Source organism: Crotalus tigris, unplaced genomic scaffold (genome assembly GCF_016545835.1).
Source record: "Crotalus tigris isolate CLP2741 ecotype Arizona unplaced genomic scaffold, ASM1654583v1 scf7180000020990.9691751010:1144802, whole genome shotgun sequence".
NCBI classification, from domain to species: Eukaryota; Metazoa; Chordata; class Lepidosauria; order Squamata; family Viperidae; genus Crotalus; species Crotalus tigris.
In genome coordinates, this window is record NW_024098300.1 from 1,031,325 (window position 1) to 1,049,335 (window position 18,011).

General features: G+C 47.6%; 1 protein-coding gene across 12 annotated transcripts in view; it reads left to right on the top strand.

Annotated features, from left to right (window-relative positions):
- RYR1 (ryanodine receptor 1) overlaps window positions 1–18,011 on the top strand; it is a 123,074-nt gene that overhangs the window by 64,977 nt on the left and 40,086 nt on the right. For 7 of the 12 annotated variants that reach the window (XM_039369222.1, XM_039369227.1, XM_039369226.1 and 4 more), the window contains 17 exons: window positions 356–430; window positions 1,047–1,122; window positions 1,216–1,339; window positions 2,828–2,943; window positions 4,163–4,230; window positions 4,940–5,061; window positions 5,663–5,712; window positions 5,977–6,037; window positions 6,585–6,823; window positions 7,206–7,287; window positions 8,114–8,244; window positions 9,865–10,179; window positions 11,338–11,578; window positions 11,740–11,827; window positions 13,034–13,126; window positions 15,645–15,659; window positions 17,666–17,836. In XM_039369222.1, coding sequence (XP_039225156.1) covers window positions 356–430; window positions 1,047–1,122; window positions 1,216–1,339; window positions 2,828–2,943; window positions 4,163–4,230; window positions 4,940–5,061; window positions 5,663–5,712; window positions 5,977–6,037; window positions 6,585–6,823; window positions 7,206–7,287; window positions 8,114–8,244; window positions 9,865–10,179; window positions 11,338–11,578; window positions 11,740–11,827; window positions 13,034–13,126; window positions 15,645–15,659; window positions 17,666–17,836 — 2,067 coding nt within the window. The remainder of the gene's footprint in view (window positions 1–355; window positions 431–1,046; window positions 1,123–1,215; window positions 1,340–2,827; window positions 2,944–4,162; window positions 4,231–4,939; window positions 5,062–5,662; window positions 5,713–5,976; window positions 6,038–6,584; window positions 6,824–7,205; window positions 7,288–8,113; window positions 8,245–9,864; window positions 10,180–11,337; window positions 11,579–11,739; window positions 11,828–13,033; window positions 13,127–15,644; window positions 15,660–17,665; window positions 17,837–18,011) is intronic. The other 5 variants (XM_039369225.1, XM_039369228.1, XM_039369231.1 and 2 more) reach the window with 1 other exon arrangement.

Here is an 18,011-nt window from a genome sequence, read left to right on the forward strand (position 1 = left end):
TCTAGATCTTGCTGCGTTGTATAGAAACGGAGAATTGTGGTGTATAGAAACACTCCCTTCTAGCACTGATGAGGTTCCCTAGGTGGGTCGTGAACACAGCCAAGCTGTGCAAAGCACACAAGCCAAGAACACAAGCCAAGCTCGGAGAGCACCAAGGATTCCACATATAAAAGAACACAGCCAAGCTCGGAGAGCACCAAGGATTCCACATATAAAAATGAAATAAAAATTTTAAAAAATGAACAGGCAGTAGACTTGGGAATCTGGAGGACGTGATCGGGGAGAGCTAGCTAGGAAAATGAGAAGGATGGGGACAATGGATGTTAAACATGCCTCATTCTCTGTTTTCCTTCAGGCCTACGACCCCAGCCATGGTTACAACCCTCAGCCAATAGATCTGTCTGCAGTGACCCTTTCCAGGGAATTACAGGTGAGAAAGTCTGGCCTCACAAGTATCGATGACCTGCCAACAAGTAGGGAAGGAATAATTTCTAGTCAGAAGAAATAACCCAATAAACGTAGACCTCAAGGTGACCCTGAAAAGTAGCAGCACAACCGCCAAAAAGTTGAGATCTTTCTGCGTTGTATATAAACAGTGTGAACCCACTCCCTTCTGGCACTGATGATGTTCCCTAATTGGGTCATGAAACGTCTGCAAGAAAACCTCCAAGCTCGGAGAGCACCAAGGACCCCACAGTCGTCGTCCTCCTCCTCCTCACACTGATGATGTTACCTAGTTAAGTAATAAAATGTCTGCAAGAAAACAGCCAAGCTCAGAGAGCAACAAGGATGTCATAGTCGTTCTCCTCCACCACCACCACCACCACCTCCTCCTCCTCCTCCTCCTCACACTGATGATGTTACCTAGTTGGGTAATAAAATGTCTGCAAGAAAACAGCCAAGCTCAGAGAACAACAAGGATGTCATAGTCGTTCTCCTCCTCCTCCTCCTCCTCCTCCTCCTCCTCCTCTATGTAAATTAGGGCTCGGTTGGCCATGACAGGGTCCTTCTTATCCACCCAGCTAATCTCGGTTCTCTTTTCACAGGCCATGGCAGAGCAACTGGCTGAGAACTATCACAACACCTGGGGACGCAAGAAGAAATTAGAGCTGGAGAGCAAAGGTGAGCTTCTGAGCCTTTTGAAGGAGACTGACGTTCTCTTTTTTTATTGCCCCTGCAGGGAAATAGCTTACCTGCTTTCTCTTTTCCTCTAAGGAGGTGGAACCCACCCCTTGCTGGTGCCGTATGATACGCTGACGGCCAAAGAGAAGGCTCGGGACCGTGAAAAAGCTCAGGAGTTGCTTAAATTCTTACAGCTTCAGGGCTATGCAGTGACTCGGTAAGTATAGAAGGAGTTAAAAACGGGGTGGCTGAAATAGAGTGTCTTATCATAGTTGCACTGATGATGTTCCCTAGTTTGGTAATGAAATGTCTGCAAGAAAACAACCAAGCTCAGAGCGTGCCGAGGACCACACAGTCGTCCTCCTTCCTTTCTCCTCCTCTTCCTCTCCACAAACCTCACTCCCTTCTAACACTGATGATGTTACCTAGTTTGGTAAAGAAACATCTGCAAAAAAAAAAAGGCCACCAAGTTCAACACCAAAGGCCGCACAATCCAACCTTGAGCAACAAAGATTCTCTTCTTGAAGTTGTTTTTAAAATAAATCAATTCCTCTGCTGTTTTGAATGTACAGGGATTAAGATGCCTGCATGTTGAAGACCTTTTAGTTTAGAGGCTCTTTATTTTTCTAAGATGTTAATTGATTTTAATGTATTAATCAAGGGTTTTTTTCCTCTGGGTCTGGGCTGCACTTAGGTTTAAGTGACTACTGAGCAAGCAAAGGACTGGGGAAGTATTCCCATGTATTTTGGGCATTTGAGAATTCCTGGGAAAGGGTTTTGTGGTCTCTTCCTGTAGAGGACATGGAGAATGGCCTTGAGGACAGGAGGAATAATCAGTATCAATTCAATGTCAACATCCAGTTGGAAAATCCAAATAAAACTCCAGATTAATTTCCATTTCCGAAAATCTTACTGTTTACTGAATACATTGCTTGGTTACATTGAAGCAAAACTAAGTCTGAGGTTCCCCCACCAATTCATAGACTTAAACAATGGTTTTCCCAGCCAAACCCCCAATGTCTTATGTAATCCATATCAACAAATCCACTTTGTTATGGGAACCATCTGCTTCAAATCCACACCTGTTCTGGTGTCCTTGACAAGGCTTCAAGCTCCCACGGTCTGTAGCTGAATTGAAGAAGTTTCATTTCTCCATTTACTCACTGGAAAGTAACACCTCCCACTCCCTTAATCAGAATGCAAGTTGAAACGCAGAGGAAGGTAGCTGCCAAAGTTTCATCCCTGACATTCAGTGGTTAGATAAGAGGGGTTTAGCCTAGACCAAGATAGTAATCAAGCAAAAGCCCTCCCTAGTTCACACAAAGATACAGTGAGGAAGTGGGACACACATTCAGACTTATAAGATTCTGTTACTGTAGCTGTGATAATAAATGTAATTCTAAACCTAATTGGCATTGGTCCTTCATTCATGGACAACTATCAAAGAGCATAGAACACTTCAAAGAAGTAGTGTAAGATCAGAAGATGTGGGGAGGCCTGGCCAAGAATTGGACACAACTGAATGGATAACATCACCATCATCATCCTAGAGAACTAAAGCAAAACCAAACCAACCATCTTTAAAGGAGGAATCTTTAGCAATTTCCTGTCTTGCCCTGGGTGTTTTCTAGCGTTGCCTCTTTTAAAACCTTGGCACACAATCTTCTGTCACCCGCCTGAATCCAAATTCCATCATTTCTCCCAGGGGTCTGAAGGACATGGAACTGGACACTTCATCCATTGAGAAACGCTTCGCTTTTGGATTCCTGCAGCAGCTGCTGAAATGGATGGACATCTCCCAAGAGTTCATCGCCCATCTGGGTAAGAGCTGTCCTCTTGCTCTCCTTAGCAAGCTCCTGGAAGCTGGGCCCCATAGTATTAACTCACGATTTCCTGGGAGAGGGAGATGGAAAGTGGGAAGATAGAAGGAGGCTTGGAATCCAGAATCCTACCTTCTTAATTTATACTGCTGGACAGGGAACAGGGTCTGATCCAGAAGCATTTGAGATACAATCTCCGAGTTCCTTTCTCCATTCTGATAGTGGGAAAACCAGATAAGAAGCCATTGCTGGGCTGCTTGGATCCCATAGTCAAATATGGTCGGAAAATTTTAGTTCTGCCTTGGGTTCCCTTGAGATCATCTCACCTGTGGTCAGAGGTCACACGGTGCCAATTTTAGTCAATCCAAGCAGAGTCACAGGGTAAGGTTGTAGAGCGCTGCAGAGTTGACCTTGAAAAAGGAATGTAAGAGCCATTATTTATTTAATTGATTGATTGATTTATATGCCGCCCAATCCCAAAGGACTTAGGGCGGCGTACAAAATTAAAACAATCATCGAGAATAAAACAATAAAATAATTCAATCATACCGCAAGTCCGATCATGTCCCGGCCCCCCCGGGGACATCAGCCCCAGGCCTTCCGGAACAGGAGAGTTTAAATGGCTTTCTTAAAGGCCGGCAGGGTGGGAGTTGTTTGAACCTCGGGGGGAAGTTGATTCCACCAGGTCGGAGCCACCACAGAAAAGGCCCTTCCCCGAGGGCCCGCCAGCCGACATTGTCTGGCCGACGGGACCTGAAGGAGGCCCAATCTGTGGGACCTCACCGGTCTCTGGGAGCTGTGCGGCAGTATGCAGTCCTGTAAGTAACCTGGCCCTATGCCATGAAGGGCTTTAAAGGTGATAACCAATACCTTGAATTGCATCCGGAGACCCACAGGAAGCCAGTGCAGCTCGAGGAGGATAGGTGACACGTGAGCGTACCTTGGCGCGCCCACAATCGCTCTCGCGGCTGCATTCTGAACCAACTGCAGCCTCCGAACACTGCAGTAAAACATGAATTCCACCTGGGAAGACAAGACCTTGTGAGAAAGAAACTCAAGATTGCCAAGCCTTGAGTCTCTTTGGCATCAGAGGGAAAGCAGGAGATAGGCTGCCCAGATTTCAGAATTCTGTTGTTATAGTCTAAGCCAGTTTAAGTAAACTTTTTGTATTTCTTGGAGGATTTATTTCCTGATCTTTTTTTTTTTTTCCCCTGCTCCAGAGGCTGTGGTGAGCAGTGGACGAGTAGAAAAGTCCCCACATGAACAGGAGATCAAGTTCTTCGCCAAGGTAAACCTGCCTTTGTATTTTTATTGATTTCATGCTACTGTTGGGTCAAGAAGAGGATGGATACATACACACACACACACACACACACACACACACACACAAAGAGAGAGAGAGAGAGAGAGAGATGTGTGTTAAATTTAGATTTTGTCGACAAAGAATTAAAGGAAGACTAGTATAGCTATTTTGAACTATTTCGCTCTCATCAGCTAGCCATACCCTTCTGAGATTCGAACCTGGGCTGCTTGCACGTTAGGCAGCTATATTAACCTCTAGGCCACAGGTTCTCCGCACTTCTGTCAGCTGTACCAGGGAGGATACGTGTTAAAAGTTTTCCGGTGAAACGGGTCTAATAGAACACCTGGTCTGGCCAAATATTACTTTTGCTTTCCAGCCCCAGTCCAGCCTCTATTTGGGCAGACCAGGTGTTCTATTAGACCCGTTTCACCGGAAAACATTTAACATAATATATAGACATACATACACCTTCCAATAGCAGAGAAGGATGCAGCCCCTTCAAGAGAAGAGTGCATACCCTCCAAGGTCCATCAGCTGCTGAAGTGTTTGGCTTTGACTGAAAAAACAGGGCCTGAAAGCAACTTCTGGAGAAGTTCCTTGAAATTCCTCTCCTTTCTTAGTCCAAGCCCTCGAGGGCGGGGGGGGGAGGTGTCCCCAGTCTCCTTCCCACGAGTCATTTGCATTCCCTTTTCAGATCCTGCTGCCCCTCATCAACCAGTACTTCAACAACCACTGCCTCTACTTCCTGTCCACCCCGGCCAAGGTCCTGGGCAGTGGAGGCCACGCTTCCAACAAAGAGAAAGAGATGATAACCAGGTGAGGACTGGCTAGGCAACCCCAGCAGCGGCTGGTGGCAGGTGTGAACGAGCCCTGCAGCCTTTAAAGCAGACATGTCAAACATAAGGCCCGGGGGCCGGATGCAGCCCGCGAAGTGGTTTCATGTGGTCCGCGAAGCCATCCTGGAAACAGTGAGGGAACGGCCCCTGCTGCCTTGGCCCTGGCCCAGGTCGGCCGAGAGGGAACCAATTTACAATTTTGTGGTGGCCATCTTGGCATTTGCCCCGGTGGACCATGCCTTGGCACTTACGCCGGTCCCACCCCCTTCTGCCAGAGACCCTCAGATCTGTCCCACACCTGCCCAGGCCCCCACAGGCACCCTTGACACGAATGATGTAGAACTGGGTACGCCCACCCAGTAGGCCACACCCACTCCATCCACGCCCACCCAGTAGGCCTCACCCACTCTGGCCACACCCCCCCCAGAGCAACCGCAATGCTGATGCAGCCTTCAGTGAAATTGAGTTTGACACCCCTGCTTTAAAGAGATGCTGCCTCTGCCGCTTTGCCCCGTGGTACGTCCTCAGCTTGTGAGGAGGGACCTTTTTCATCCTCTGTTCTTTTCCTTTCCTCCTTTCAGCCTTTTCTGCAAACTGGCAGCCCTGGTCAGGCACCGGGTCTCTCTCTTTGGTAAGCCTCCCTCTCTCTGCTCCTGCTTTCTGGGACTAGGAAGGGGCTCGGCCCACCTGTTCCATCCCCTTCTACCTGTCAGTGGGGCTAAACTCCGCCTGCACTGCTCTCAGTTCCGCATCTTGACTTCCCTGACATTGGTTCAGCTCTATTCCCAAACCAATTTTCCTGCTGCTCCAGCCCTGAGGCCAAGTTTCTCCTGCCCAGTCCCCCCATCGCTTCTCACGGGGTTCTAAATCCACCCGTTGGATCCTCTTCCTTCAGGTACCGATGCGGGTGCTGTGGTGAACTGCCTCCACATTCTGGGTCGCTCCTTGGATGCCAGGTGAGCAGGCTTCCTCTATCTATGGAGAGTCTCTGTCATCCAGGTCATGATTGTCCCAAAGGTGCTTTTCCACGAGGCAACTTTAATAATAATAATAATGATGACAAAAAAGTCTGGATAGTGGACGTGGCAGTGCCTGGAGACAGCAGAATAGACGAGAAAGAACTGGAGAAGATAACAAAATACAAAGACCTACAAATAGAAATAGAAAAACTGTGGCAAAAGCAAGCAAGGGTAGTACCAATAGTGATAGGCTCCTTGGGTGCAATCCCAAAACAACTGGAGCAGCATTTGAACACCATTGGCATTGACAAATTCGCTATTAGTCAATTGCAAAAGGCAGCCTTGCTAGGAACTGCTTCCATCCTGCGACGATACCTGTAATACCATCCAACATCCACATCTGCCTATCCCAGGTCCTGGGTAAGGACTCGATAGGTAGACAAAATGCCAAATCCAGTCTGAACATCTGGCTGACTGCGATGATCCATAATAATAATAATAATAGGTACTGATTATTATTCCCTCCCCCCACCGTCTCCTATAGAACAGTCATGAAATCAGGCCCTGAAATTGTCAAGGCAGGACTGCGTTCGTTCTTCGAAAGTGCCTCTGATGACATCGAGAAGATGGTGGAGAACCTCAAGCTCGGCAAAGTGTCCCAATCCCACACTCAGGTCAAGGGCGTGGGGCAGAACATCACCTACACCACCGTGGCCCTGCTGCCCGTCCTGACCTCCCTCTTTGAGCACATTGCCCAGCACCAGTTTGGGGATGATGTCATATGTGAGTAGGGCAGGAGAAGGGAGGGTGGGCTGAGCAGGCTCTGAAACGAGGAGGGCGTGAGAATGCCGCCCATCTAGCCCAGGAATGGTGGAGGCCGGGTCTAAACGCCAAAAGACTTTGGGAGAAGGTTTTGGAGGAGTGAGAACACGGGAGCATCTCCTGACATCAAAGGAGGATGGAGAAGTTGCATGGCTCCCATTGTTCAGTCTGTCTGTCTGTCTCTCTTTCTCTCTCTCTCTCTCTTCCTCTCCCTCTCTCTTTCTCCCTTCCTTCCTTCCTTCCTTCCTTCCTTCCTTCCTCTCTCTTCCCTTCCCTTCTCTTCTTCTCTTCTCTTCTCTTCTCTTTTCTTTTCTTTTCTTTTCTTTCTTTTGTGCTCCTTCAGTGGATGATGTCCAGGTCTCCTGTTACCGAATTCTGTGCAGTATCTACTCCCTGGGAACAACCAAAAATCCGTATGTGGAGAGGTGAGCACAAAGGCAAGATTGGGTTCAGCTGGAAAGATATAGACCCTTTGCGGTGAGATGGAGCCAAGAGGTAGGGGAATAGCTAGCTAGACTGGAGGGAGGGGTCAAGCGAGAGCATAGCTTGGAGTCATGACGCAGCCACAAACAGCATAAACATGACCTATTGATGAGTAGTTCTGGTTGCTGAAACTGACACAAATGGAACACAGAGTGAAAATGAGTGGGAATGTTGAAGAACATTTGGTCTAGTCTGGTCTGGTCTGGTTTGGCCTAGACTAGAAGGTTTATCTGCTGCTTCCCAAGCCAGTCTGGTAAGATTCTTGTAAATTGGGTGATCAACAATAAAGAAACTGCTTTGGCATGAAGTTGTCCTGGTTTCTTCGCCTGACACGTCTGTCCTCCAGCCTGGGGATGAGTAGGGCTTTGACACAGAACTGGAAGGATGGCAGAAGTGGCACATTAAGCCTTCTTTATGTCCAATCTTCCCAGAGGTCCTTCCTTCTCTCCAGATGGAATGGCACCACCCTCCAGAGTTAGCTTGCAGAATGACCAACGCTGTAGGCCAGGGGTCCTCAAACCTGTCCACTTTAAGACCTGTGGAATTCTGGGAGATGAAGTCCACAAGTCTTAAAGTGACCAAGTTTGAGGACCCCTGCTGTAGGCATTCATGAACCAACAGATTTTTCAAGTACAACTGTGGTTTGGAGAGAATAATGATTAGGTACTCGGTATCTAATATATATGTAATATAACATTAGGTATTTCTTCAGCACAGCTTCTCTTCCGCAGCATGAATTATAACTTGGTCTCTTGTCCCTCTCTGCAGGCAGAGGCCCCAACTTGGAGAATGCTTGGCACGGCTGGCAGCGGCAATGCCCGTGGCTTTCCTGGAGCCCCATCTGAACGAATACAATCCTTACTCGGTTTACACCACCAAGTCCCCAAGAGAGCGAGCCAGTGAGTACAAGAGAAGGACCATGATCCTCTTCCGCCTTAACGTTTCCTCCAATTTTCTTCCCTTCCTTATTGGGCAGAGGGTTAATGTCCATCTAGACCAGGGATGGCGAACCTTTTAGAGACCGAGTGCGCAAACTGCAACCCAAAACCAACTTAGGCATCGTCGGGTGCCGGGTGGGTGTGGCCCATTGGCTGGGTGTGGCCCATTGGCTGGGTGTGGCTGCGGTGGTAACGGCAGGCTGGGTGGGACTAAAAAGTTCAATCAATCAATTCCAACTTTGCAAGATTTTTTTTCCACGAGAAGTTGAAATTGACTGATTGATTGAACCTTTTTTTTTTTTTTTGCACACGGCAGCGGAGGCCTAAAGCGAAAAAGTTTTATAAAACCCAGCTGACGGCCTAGGACTGGGGCGACGGTGCGCGTGCCCACAGAGAGAGCTCTGAGTGCCACCTCTGGCACCCATGCCATAGGTTCGCCACCACTGATCTAGACCCTCCCCTTTTTTTACTCCTGTCCTCAGTCATCATTTTCAATCCTTTTTTTTCCCCTTTTTGAAAAAGTTAGACCAGGGGTCTTCAAACTTGGCTCTTTTATGACTTGTGGACCAACTCCCAGAATTCCTCAGCCAGGCACGCCTGGCTGAGGAATTCTGGGAGTTGAAATCCACAAGTCATAAAAGGGCCAAGTTTGAAGACCCCTGAATTAGACCTTTTTACTAAGTGCTGCTAGAGCCCAGGTGGGCCACGATGGCCCATTTATGACCTGTGGACTTCAACTCCCAGAATTCTACGCTGGCTCAGGAATTTTGGGAGTTGAAATCCACATGTCATAAGGAGGCATAGTTGCCCACCCTTGTACTAGAATTTAGACGTCTTCAGGAAGGCCTTGCACACACACATGTATACAGATAGTCCTTGACTTGAAAATGGATTTGGATTTACGACCATGGGATTCACTTAACCATCAGTGATTCAGATTACAACTGCCTGATTTGTTTAATTGCTATAAAAATGATCAGAAAATCAGGTCCGGTTGTGTGGTGCCTCCACTTAGGAACAGATTTCCGATCCAATATCCGTCGTAAGTCGAGGACCACCTGTAAGCGTTGCAATCTTACCTTTTTTGCTTTTCTGACATGGTCATTCTAGTGCACTGGTTCTCAACCTGGGGGTCGGAACCCCATTTGGGGTCGAAGGACCATTTCACGGGGGTTGCCAAACAACGCAGTCCGCCATTTTTCCCCCCTTTTCCTTAGCTGTGCTACTCCCTTTTATTCTATTGGCTTTTGAAAGCCAATCGAATAGACTCTCTTGAATAGAGTCTAATTTGATTGGCTTTTAAAAGCCCATAGGAATTGTCCAGGCTGTCTCTGTCCGGCTGAGCCCGCCAAAAGTCCCATTCTGCAAACAGTGCTGCACCAGTTGAGTAGTCCTCGACTTACGACCGGTTGAGTAGTCCTTGACTTACGACCGGTTGGGGGGTCACGGCATTAAAAAGGTTGAGAACCACTGGTCTAGTGGCTGGGATCTGGATACATCCCAGAAGAGACGCTGTCTCTGAATTTAGCACTCCCCCCCCCAGACCTCCAGAAATGTAACACGCCTGTCTTCCACCCTTAGTCTTAGGCCTACCAAACTGTGTGGAGGAGATGTGTCCAGACATCCCAGTGCTGGAGAAGCTGATGAAGGACATCAACGGGCTGGCGGAGTCAGGGGCTCGCTATACTGAAATGCCCCACGTGATAGAGGTCACCCTGCCGATGCTTTGTAACTACTTGCCCCGTTGGTGGGAACGAGGTTCGGAGACCATCGCGCAGGGTCCGTGGTGCACCGAAGTGACTTCGGACCAGCTCAACACCCTGCTGGGAAACATCCTGAAGATCATCGTCAACAACCTTGGCATAGACGAAGCTTCTTGGATGAAGCGGTTGGCTGGTACGAAGGGAGCCTGGGTGGCGGGATTGAGGCGTTTCTTTCTTCAAAAGTGGAATCAGATTTTGCTCCGGGGAGAAATAGCAGAATAAGTTATCAAACTAAGCAAAGGGTTTAAGGATTCCCCCCTCCCAATCTGCCTTCACATGTTGTGCTAAGCCTTGAACTGTCATGGTGATGTTTGCAGGACATGTTAGGCCTGGGTGTCCAACCTTGGCCATTGTAAGACCTGTGGACTTCAGCTCCCAGGATTTGTTTAGCACTCTTAAAGTGACAACAGCATTGAAAAAAGTGAGTTAGGACAGGCTCGCGCCTTTATGACCATCACAGCATAATAATCAATCAGAGTAGAGCTGAAAGGGACCTTGAAGGTCTTCTAGTCCAACCCCCTGCTCAAGCAGGAGACCCTATACCAGTGGTTCTCAACCTGTGGGTCGGGACCCCATTTGGGGTCAAACGACCATTTCACGGGGGTCGCCAAACAACGCAGTCCGCCATTTTTTCCCCCTTTTCCTTAGCTATGCTACTCCCTTTCATTCTATGGGCTTTTGAAAGCCAATAGAACAGACTCTCTTGAATAGAGTCTCATTCTATTGGCTTTCAAAAGCCAATAGGAAGTGTCCAGGCTGTCTCTGCCCTGCTGAGCCCGCCAAAAGTCCCATTCTGCAAACGGTGCTGCACCAGTTGAGTAGTCCTCGACTTACGACCGGTTGGGGGTCGCGGCATTAAAAAGATTGAGAACCACTGCCCTATACTATTTCAGGCAAGCGACTGTCCAGTCTCTTCTTAAAAACTTCCAGTGTTGGAGCATTAACCGCTTCTGGAGGCAGGTTGTTCCACTGGTTAATTGTCCTCCCTGTCAGGAAGTTTCTCCTTAGTTCCAGGTTGCTTCTCTCCTTGATGAGTTTCCGTCCATTTTTTCTTGTCTTGCCTTGGAAAATAAGTTAATCTCCCTCTTCTTTGTGACAGCCCCTCAAATACTGGAATATAGCTATCATGTAATTTGGGGTCAGCTGTGGTCGTAAGTTTAGAACTACCAGGACCCATAAGCAGTTCAAAGTCCAGAGGTTTCCAAGCCCTCTTGAATTATTGGAGAGACCTCTAACTTAGACTTGGAGACAGGTAGCTTGCGCCTGACTGAGGAGGCTCTCCTCTGCACAGTCTTTGCTCAGCCCATTGTCAGCAAGGCCAAGCCCGAACTGCTTCGCTCCCACTTCATCCCCACCATGGAGAAGCTGAAGAAGCGGTCTGGGAAAGTCGTGGCCGAGGAGGAGCAGCTGCGGCTGGAGGCCAAGTCCGAATCGGAGGACACGGAGCTCCTGATCCGTGATGAGTTTTCGGTGCTGTGTCGCGACCTCTACGCCCTGTACCCCTTGCTCATCCGCTACGTGGACAACAGCAGGTAATATAAGAGTTTGCAAAACAAAACAAAGCAAAAAACCTCCACGCGCACACCTAGGTGCAGATTGCAACTTGCCACCTAATGAGTTTCTGCAGGGTAGATCCCATGAACCGTGGGAAGTGAACGAAGGTGCTCACCAACCACTCCTTTTGCATCTGCAGGGCCCACTGGTTGACCGAGCCCAACTCGGATGCTGAGGAGCTGTTCCGGATGATTGGGGAAATCTTTATTTATTGGTCCAAGTCCCACGTGAGTCAGCTTTGGGGTAGCAGAGTGGCAGGCTTGTGGGTTCATTTCCAAGTTTCCTCTCCACTGAAGATGTTGCAGAAGAAAAGGCGAAGAGCTGCTCCTTGTCTTTTGATTATGAGGCCCCACCTGTGTAGAAGAATAAAATGGAATGGAATAGAATAAGGATAGAATAGAAGAGGAGAGGAGAGGAGAGGAGAGAATAGAGTGTAGAGTAAAATAGAATTACAAATAAGAATGGAATGGAATGGAAGAGGATAAAAATTGAATGGAATGTATTGGGATAAGAAATTAAGAATAGAGTAGAATGGAATGGGATAAGAAATTAAGGATAGGATAGAATAGAATAGAATAGAATAGAATAGAATAGAATAGAATAGAATAGAATAGAATAATGGAATGAAGTAGAAGAATAGAATAGAATGGAATGGAATAGAATAGACATACAGAATAGAAGAGAAGAGAAGAGAAGAGAAAAGAGAATTACAGAATAGAATAGAATAGAATAATGGAATGAAGTAGAAGAATAGAATGGAATGGAATAGAATAGACATACAGAATAGAAGAGAAGAGAAAAGAGAATTACAGAATAGAATATGAATAGAGAATAGAATAGAAATATAGAATAGAATATGAATGGAGAATAGAATAGAATAGCATAGCATAGAATAGAATAGAATAGAATAGAATAGAATAGAATAGAATAGAATAGAATAGAATAACAGAGCTGGAAGGCACCTTGGAGGTCTTCTAGTCCAACCCCCTGCTCAGGCAGGAAACCCTATCCCGTTCCAGACAAATGGTTGTCCAGTCTCTTCTTAAAAACCTCCAGTGTTGGAGCACCCACAACTTCTGGAGGCAAGTCTTCCTACTGATTAATTGTTCTCACTATCAAGAAATTTCTCCTTAGTTCTAGGTTGCTTCTTTCCTTGATTAGTTCCCATCCGTTGCTTCTCGTCTTAATGTAACTCCTTTTTGGAAGGCCAGGAGGGTGAATATTCCACAGGGCTGGGGCAACGGCAGAGTAGGCTCTCCTCCTGGACCCCCCCCCATTCGGAATTCGTTAACTGACGGGGTCCTCAACATAGCCTGCCTGACCAGCGGGACGATACAATGCAACAAAGACAATTCTGTAGGTAACATGGCCCACATGTATGAGGTTGAGCCCCTTACAGAAATCTCCCCTCCGATTCTTCTTTCTTCCTGCAGAACTTTAAGCGAGAAGAGCAGAACTTTGTTGTTCAGAATGAAATCAACAACATGTCCTTCCTGACAGCCGACAGCAAAAGCAAAATGTCCAAGGTGAGAAGGTTGTTGGGGGTCTCCTCCTTCAGCTGGGGAGAAGGCAGTGGGTGGGTGTCTTTCTTGGTGGCTCTTGCCATCCTTGAAGCCGTAGTACCGTCTCAGTAGGGAAAGGGACTTGGACCCAACCACTGTTGAGCTCCAGGTGGACAGGAAGCATCCGAGGGCTGCAGGATTTCAGGTCTCAGGACAGCTGTAAACTTACTAAGTGGCCTTGGCTTAACTGCTCATTTTCTAAACATTTAACTTGCAGGTGTAACCATACTGGTCTTTTCTTATTAGATTCCTCTGTTAAGGGACATGAAGTGAGAGAACAGTACAACAAAACCTCTTTTAATGCCACAAACGGTGGGAAAGAAAATGTGTCTGTTATTCAGGAACCTTTACTCAACTCGAGCGTATAACAAATGCAGGGATTTACATCATTTGTGTGGACAGTGTTACCGTGCAAGAACATCTGTTATGTCCATCGACATCGTTTGCGTGGCGATAGTGTCCGTTACAATTTACAGAAACAAGGGCAAGGCGCACAAACGATGTCAGTGGATGCCAATGGCGCCACGTAGGTCAATTGCAACATGCAAATAGGGTAAATCCCAATGGGAATTAGATTCGGTGGTATGCAAAGTCCGCTGCATTCAGGTCCAGTAAAATGAGGTTTCACAGAGCACAGCTCTTTTTCTTTCCTTGTGAGATGCCCTTCCTCTCTCCGATGTCGTCACTGTGGAGGCCTAATGTTCTCTTTCCTGATTTCCTTTTTAACTATTTGCTTGGTTACTTATATATTTATAATAATTGCTGTGCTACCCTCTCCTAAGCCTCTAGGTCAGGGGGTCTCCAACCTTGGCAATTTTAAGACGTGTGGACCTCAACTCCCAGAATTCCCTAGCCAGCATGGCTGGCTGGGGAATTCTGGGAGTTGAAGTCTACATGTCTTAAAGTTGCAGGTTTGGAAACATTGTCCTTAGCTAATGGTGATGATTCCTTGTGAAACTATAAAATCATTTTTTTTAGAAGAAAAGTTGTACCCCCACAGGATTTTACCTCAGGCTTTTCTGCTAGCTGAGGAATTCTGGGAGTTGAAGTCCACACATCTTAAAGTTGCAGTTTTGGAAACATTGTCCTTAGCTAATGGTGATGATTCCTTGTGAAACCATCAAATCATTTTTTTAGAAGAAAAGTTGTAGCCCCACAGGATTTTACCTCAGGTTTTTCTGCTAGCTGAGGAATTCTGGGAGTTGAAGTCCACACGTCTTAAAGTTGCAGGTTTGGAAACATTGTCCTTAGCTGATGGTGATGATTCCTTATGAAACTATAAAATCATTTTTTTAGAAGAAAAGTTGTACCCCCACAGGATTTTACCTCAGGCTTTTCTGCTAGCTGAGGAATTCTGGGAGTTGAAGTCCACTCGTCTTAAAAGTTGTAGGTTTGGAAACATTGTCCTTAGCTAATGGTGATGATTCCTTGTGAAACTATAAAATCATTTTTTTAGAAGAAAAGTTGTACCCCCACAGGATTTTACCTCAGGCTTTTCTGCTAGCTGAGGAATTCTGGGAGTTGAAGCCCACATGTCTTAAAGTTGCCAAGGTTGGAGAGCCTTGCTCTAGCTGGCTCACAATAAAAGAAACACCTAAACCTCTTCCTGGTCAGCTCTTACTGGCCATACATTTTGTCCTGAGTCCAGAGCTCAGCCTGATCTTTTGAATCCATCAGATCTGTTCCTTTCTTCCCAGTCGCCCTGTCTCATCACATACATATCCAGGTCCCTGTTGATCCTTTCACAGCATCCTAAAAGTTGTCCTGAAAACGTATCCTGGTGGAGAACAGGAGATATGAAGGAGCAAAGGGCAATGTAGGGTGTCTCCAAATCACGAAGTATCTAGACGCCTTCCTCAGTCAAGGATTTTCCCATCCATCTCGTTTGCCTGTTCTTGATCCTCTCACAACTAACAAGAACTAGAAACATGCTTTTTTCCCGCCCTTTCTACCTTTGGGAAGGAAAAAATGGCAGGATAGGGTGAGAATTAATCATTGTGTTTGAGCATTTCAGATACTTTGGATGAATTGGCGCACTCCGAGCTTGGTTCTTTTCTTGCAGACATTTCATCACCCAAGTAGGCGACATCATCAGTGCTAGAAGGGAGTGGGGTTTGCCCTCTGCTTATAAACCCCACTTTTTTCTTCTAGCATTGATGATGTTCCCGAGTTGGGTGGCAAAACGTCTGCAAGAACATCTAGCCAAGCTCAGAGAGCACCAAGGACCTCACCGTTCAAACTTGAGCTACAAATATTCTCCTTGGATCAACTGACCAGATGTTGCTTGCAGGGGGAGGGGGAGAAACCAACATCTGGGTGATGGGAGCATTCATAGGATCTTAGATCCACCAAGTTCTGGGCAGGTGATTCTTGTTTTGAGTCCTTCCTCTGAATAACAGAGAGGCAGGGGATGTTGCCTCCTCTAACCTTGTCTTTCTCCTGTCTTGTCTTCCTTTTCTCCCCTCTCCACATGTGGGTTTAGTCGGAAGAAAGCCAGGTTAGCAAAACCATAGCTGTTCCACTGGCCCAAAGGGTCAAGGCAGCATGGAGCAATGGGTATCTCTGCCGCAACCCTTCACTCCCTCCCTGTTTAGAAGTGGGCGAGGGGGTCATTGCACAGTCATCGGGGCCGGGAGGAAGGGAAGGGGCTGCGGCTGCATGGAGGGTGACAAAAGTGCTGTAGCTTTGTGCGGGTCTAGCCGCAACGCATCAGACATGCGATGGGTGGCGTCTTCTGACTGTCAATCGCCCAGTTACTCCCGTCGTGTTGAAGCGGGCAGCCATGCTCTGGAATAGTCCTGACATGTTACAGCGTGTCCTTTTCCTCCTCCTCCTTCTCCTCCTCCTCCTCCTCCTCACTAACCAGTTTGTCCCGAAGTCTCCCAAACCAAGTACTAAAAAAAGATGTTCCTTAACTCCCACCATGCCTTGGGAATCCTTCTCCTAATCTCAGTCCAACTCCTTGGTCCTCTTCTCTTCCCTGTGCGCCCCAGAGCCCATCATCCTGCCCTGCCACTCTCTAGGGGTGGGGTGGGGAGAACAGAGGTTGCCTGCTCACGCCCCCTCCTCTCCCCGCCTGCCCACCGTGCTTGTGTGCAGTTATGCGTAGAGGTTAGCGAGGCTGTTTTGAAAGGCTGGCTGTTTAGTGGGCAAAGGTGCTGGAACTGTGTGTCTTGTCGTCTTGATGGGCCCAAGTGACTTCATTTCACTTGGATCCCAACCGGGCTGCAGAATTGGTGGGTGAGCTTGTGCGTGAAACCATCCCCTCTCTCCCCCACCCCACCACTGCCCCCTCTGCCAGTCCGCCAAGCCAGAAAGGTCTACACAATAAAGTTCAGAATCTCCTTTCCATCGCCAAGTCTGTGGGGCAGACCTGGGCATTTTATGGCCCCCAGGCTACATCCGGCCTTTTGGCTGTCTCTGTCCGGTCCGTGTGCTTTTAATTTTTGAAGGCAACTGCTGGGTTGTTGGTTTTTTTTTTCAATTTACAGATGTGCATGCATGCCTGCCTGTGCACCTCATAGCCCTCTTGGTTCGGCCCTCCATAACAGGCTGTCATGTGGCCCCTTGGGAAAATTAATTGCCCGCCCCTAATGTAGGATGTGGTTTAAAAAAAAAATCAAATTGGTGTCCATGATGGTGTGATCCAACATCTGCTTTAGATGCATCACAGAAAAAAAAACCAAGCAGTTTGGATTGGATCATGGCAGCCGCCATCTTGAATTTTTTGACCACACCATGCGGCCACCTCTGATCTCTTAACAGGAACACTTCCACAGATCCTGCTAAAATGTCCAATAATTCCCTTTACCAGCAATTGCCTCTGGGTGACTCATTTTAATTCCACATTCCTAGCCCTGCAACTCCATGTCTCTCCTCCAGTTCTCCCAAATGGGTCCTCTCTACACTTCCTAACACCCGCCCCCTTCCCATCCTGAGAAGTCCCTTCTCCTATCCAGAGATAACCTCTGCATGTGCACCATCACTTCCAAAGTCCAGTCAAAGTCTTCCTTTCTGTCTCCAGGTTGGTGGATCAAAAAGCTAATGCATGGAATGAGATTTTGATCCACGCGCTCCTGACAGATGGTCTTGGAAGCAAGAGTGGTCGATCCCAGATTCCTGAATATTAGAGGCAGCAGGTGTCTGGATTGTCACTTTGATCCACTAGATCATAGGTGTCCAACCTTGTCTATTTGAAGACCTGTGGATTTCCAACTTCAACATGCTGGTTGGAGAATTCCGGGAGTTGAAGTCCACAGGTCTTCAAGTAGACAAGGTTGGACCTCCCTGCCCTAGTTTTCACAGCTTCTTCTCTTCCACCTTCCCATCTTCTCTTGAGAGAGGACCTGGTCCAGCTTTCTCACCAAGTCATGGAATCCCCATGTCGGAAGCAGTGCTTGGTCATTAAAGCTTTTGCCCGGTCAAGCTGTTGGCATGCCAGAGGACAACCTGAGTGGCCCAGCCTCCCTTCTCACCAGGCTGACTTTGGTCTTCCTCTCCCAGTCAGGTGGCTCGGATCAGGAACGGCACAAGAAGAAGCGCCGAGGGGACCGCTATTCTGTCCACACGTCCCTCATCGTGGCCACGCTGAAGAAGATGCTTCCCATCGGCCTGAACATGTGTTCCCCAACTGACCAAGAGCTGATCAGCATGGCCAAGATACGTTATGCCTTGGTGAGGAACCTGGGGTGGGGACTGCCAAGAAAATCAGGGAGGAGACAATTGGCAAAGACTCCCAAGATTTCCAACTGTTGACCATGTTGACCTTGGTTGCCTAAAACTGAAGCAATGTTGAAAGGTCCACTTAACTGTGGAGCTGGAGAGAGTAAACAAGGCAACGCAGATGATT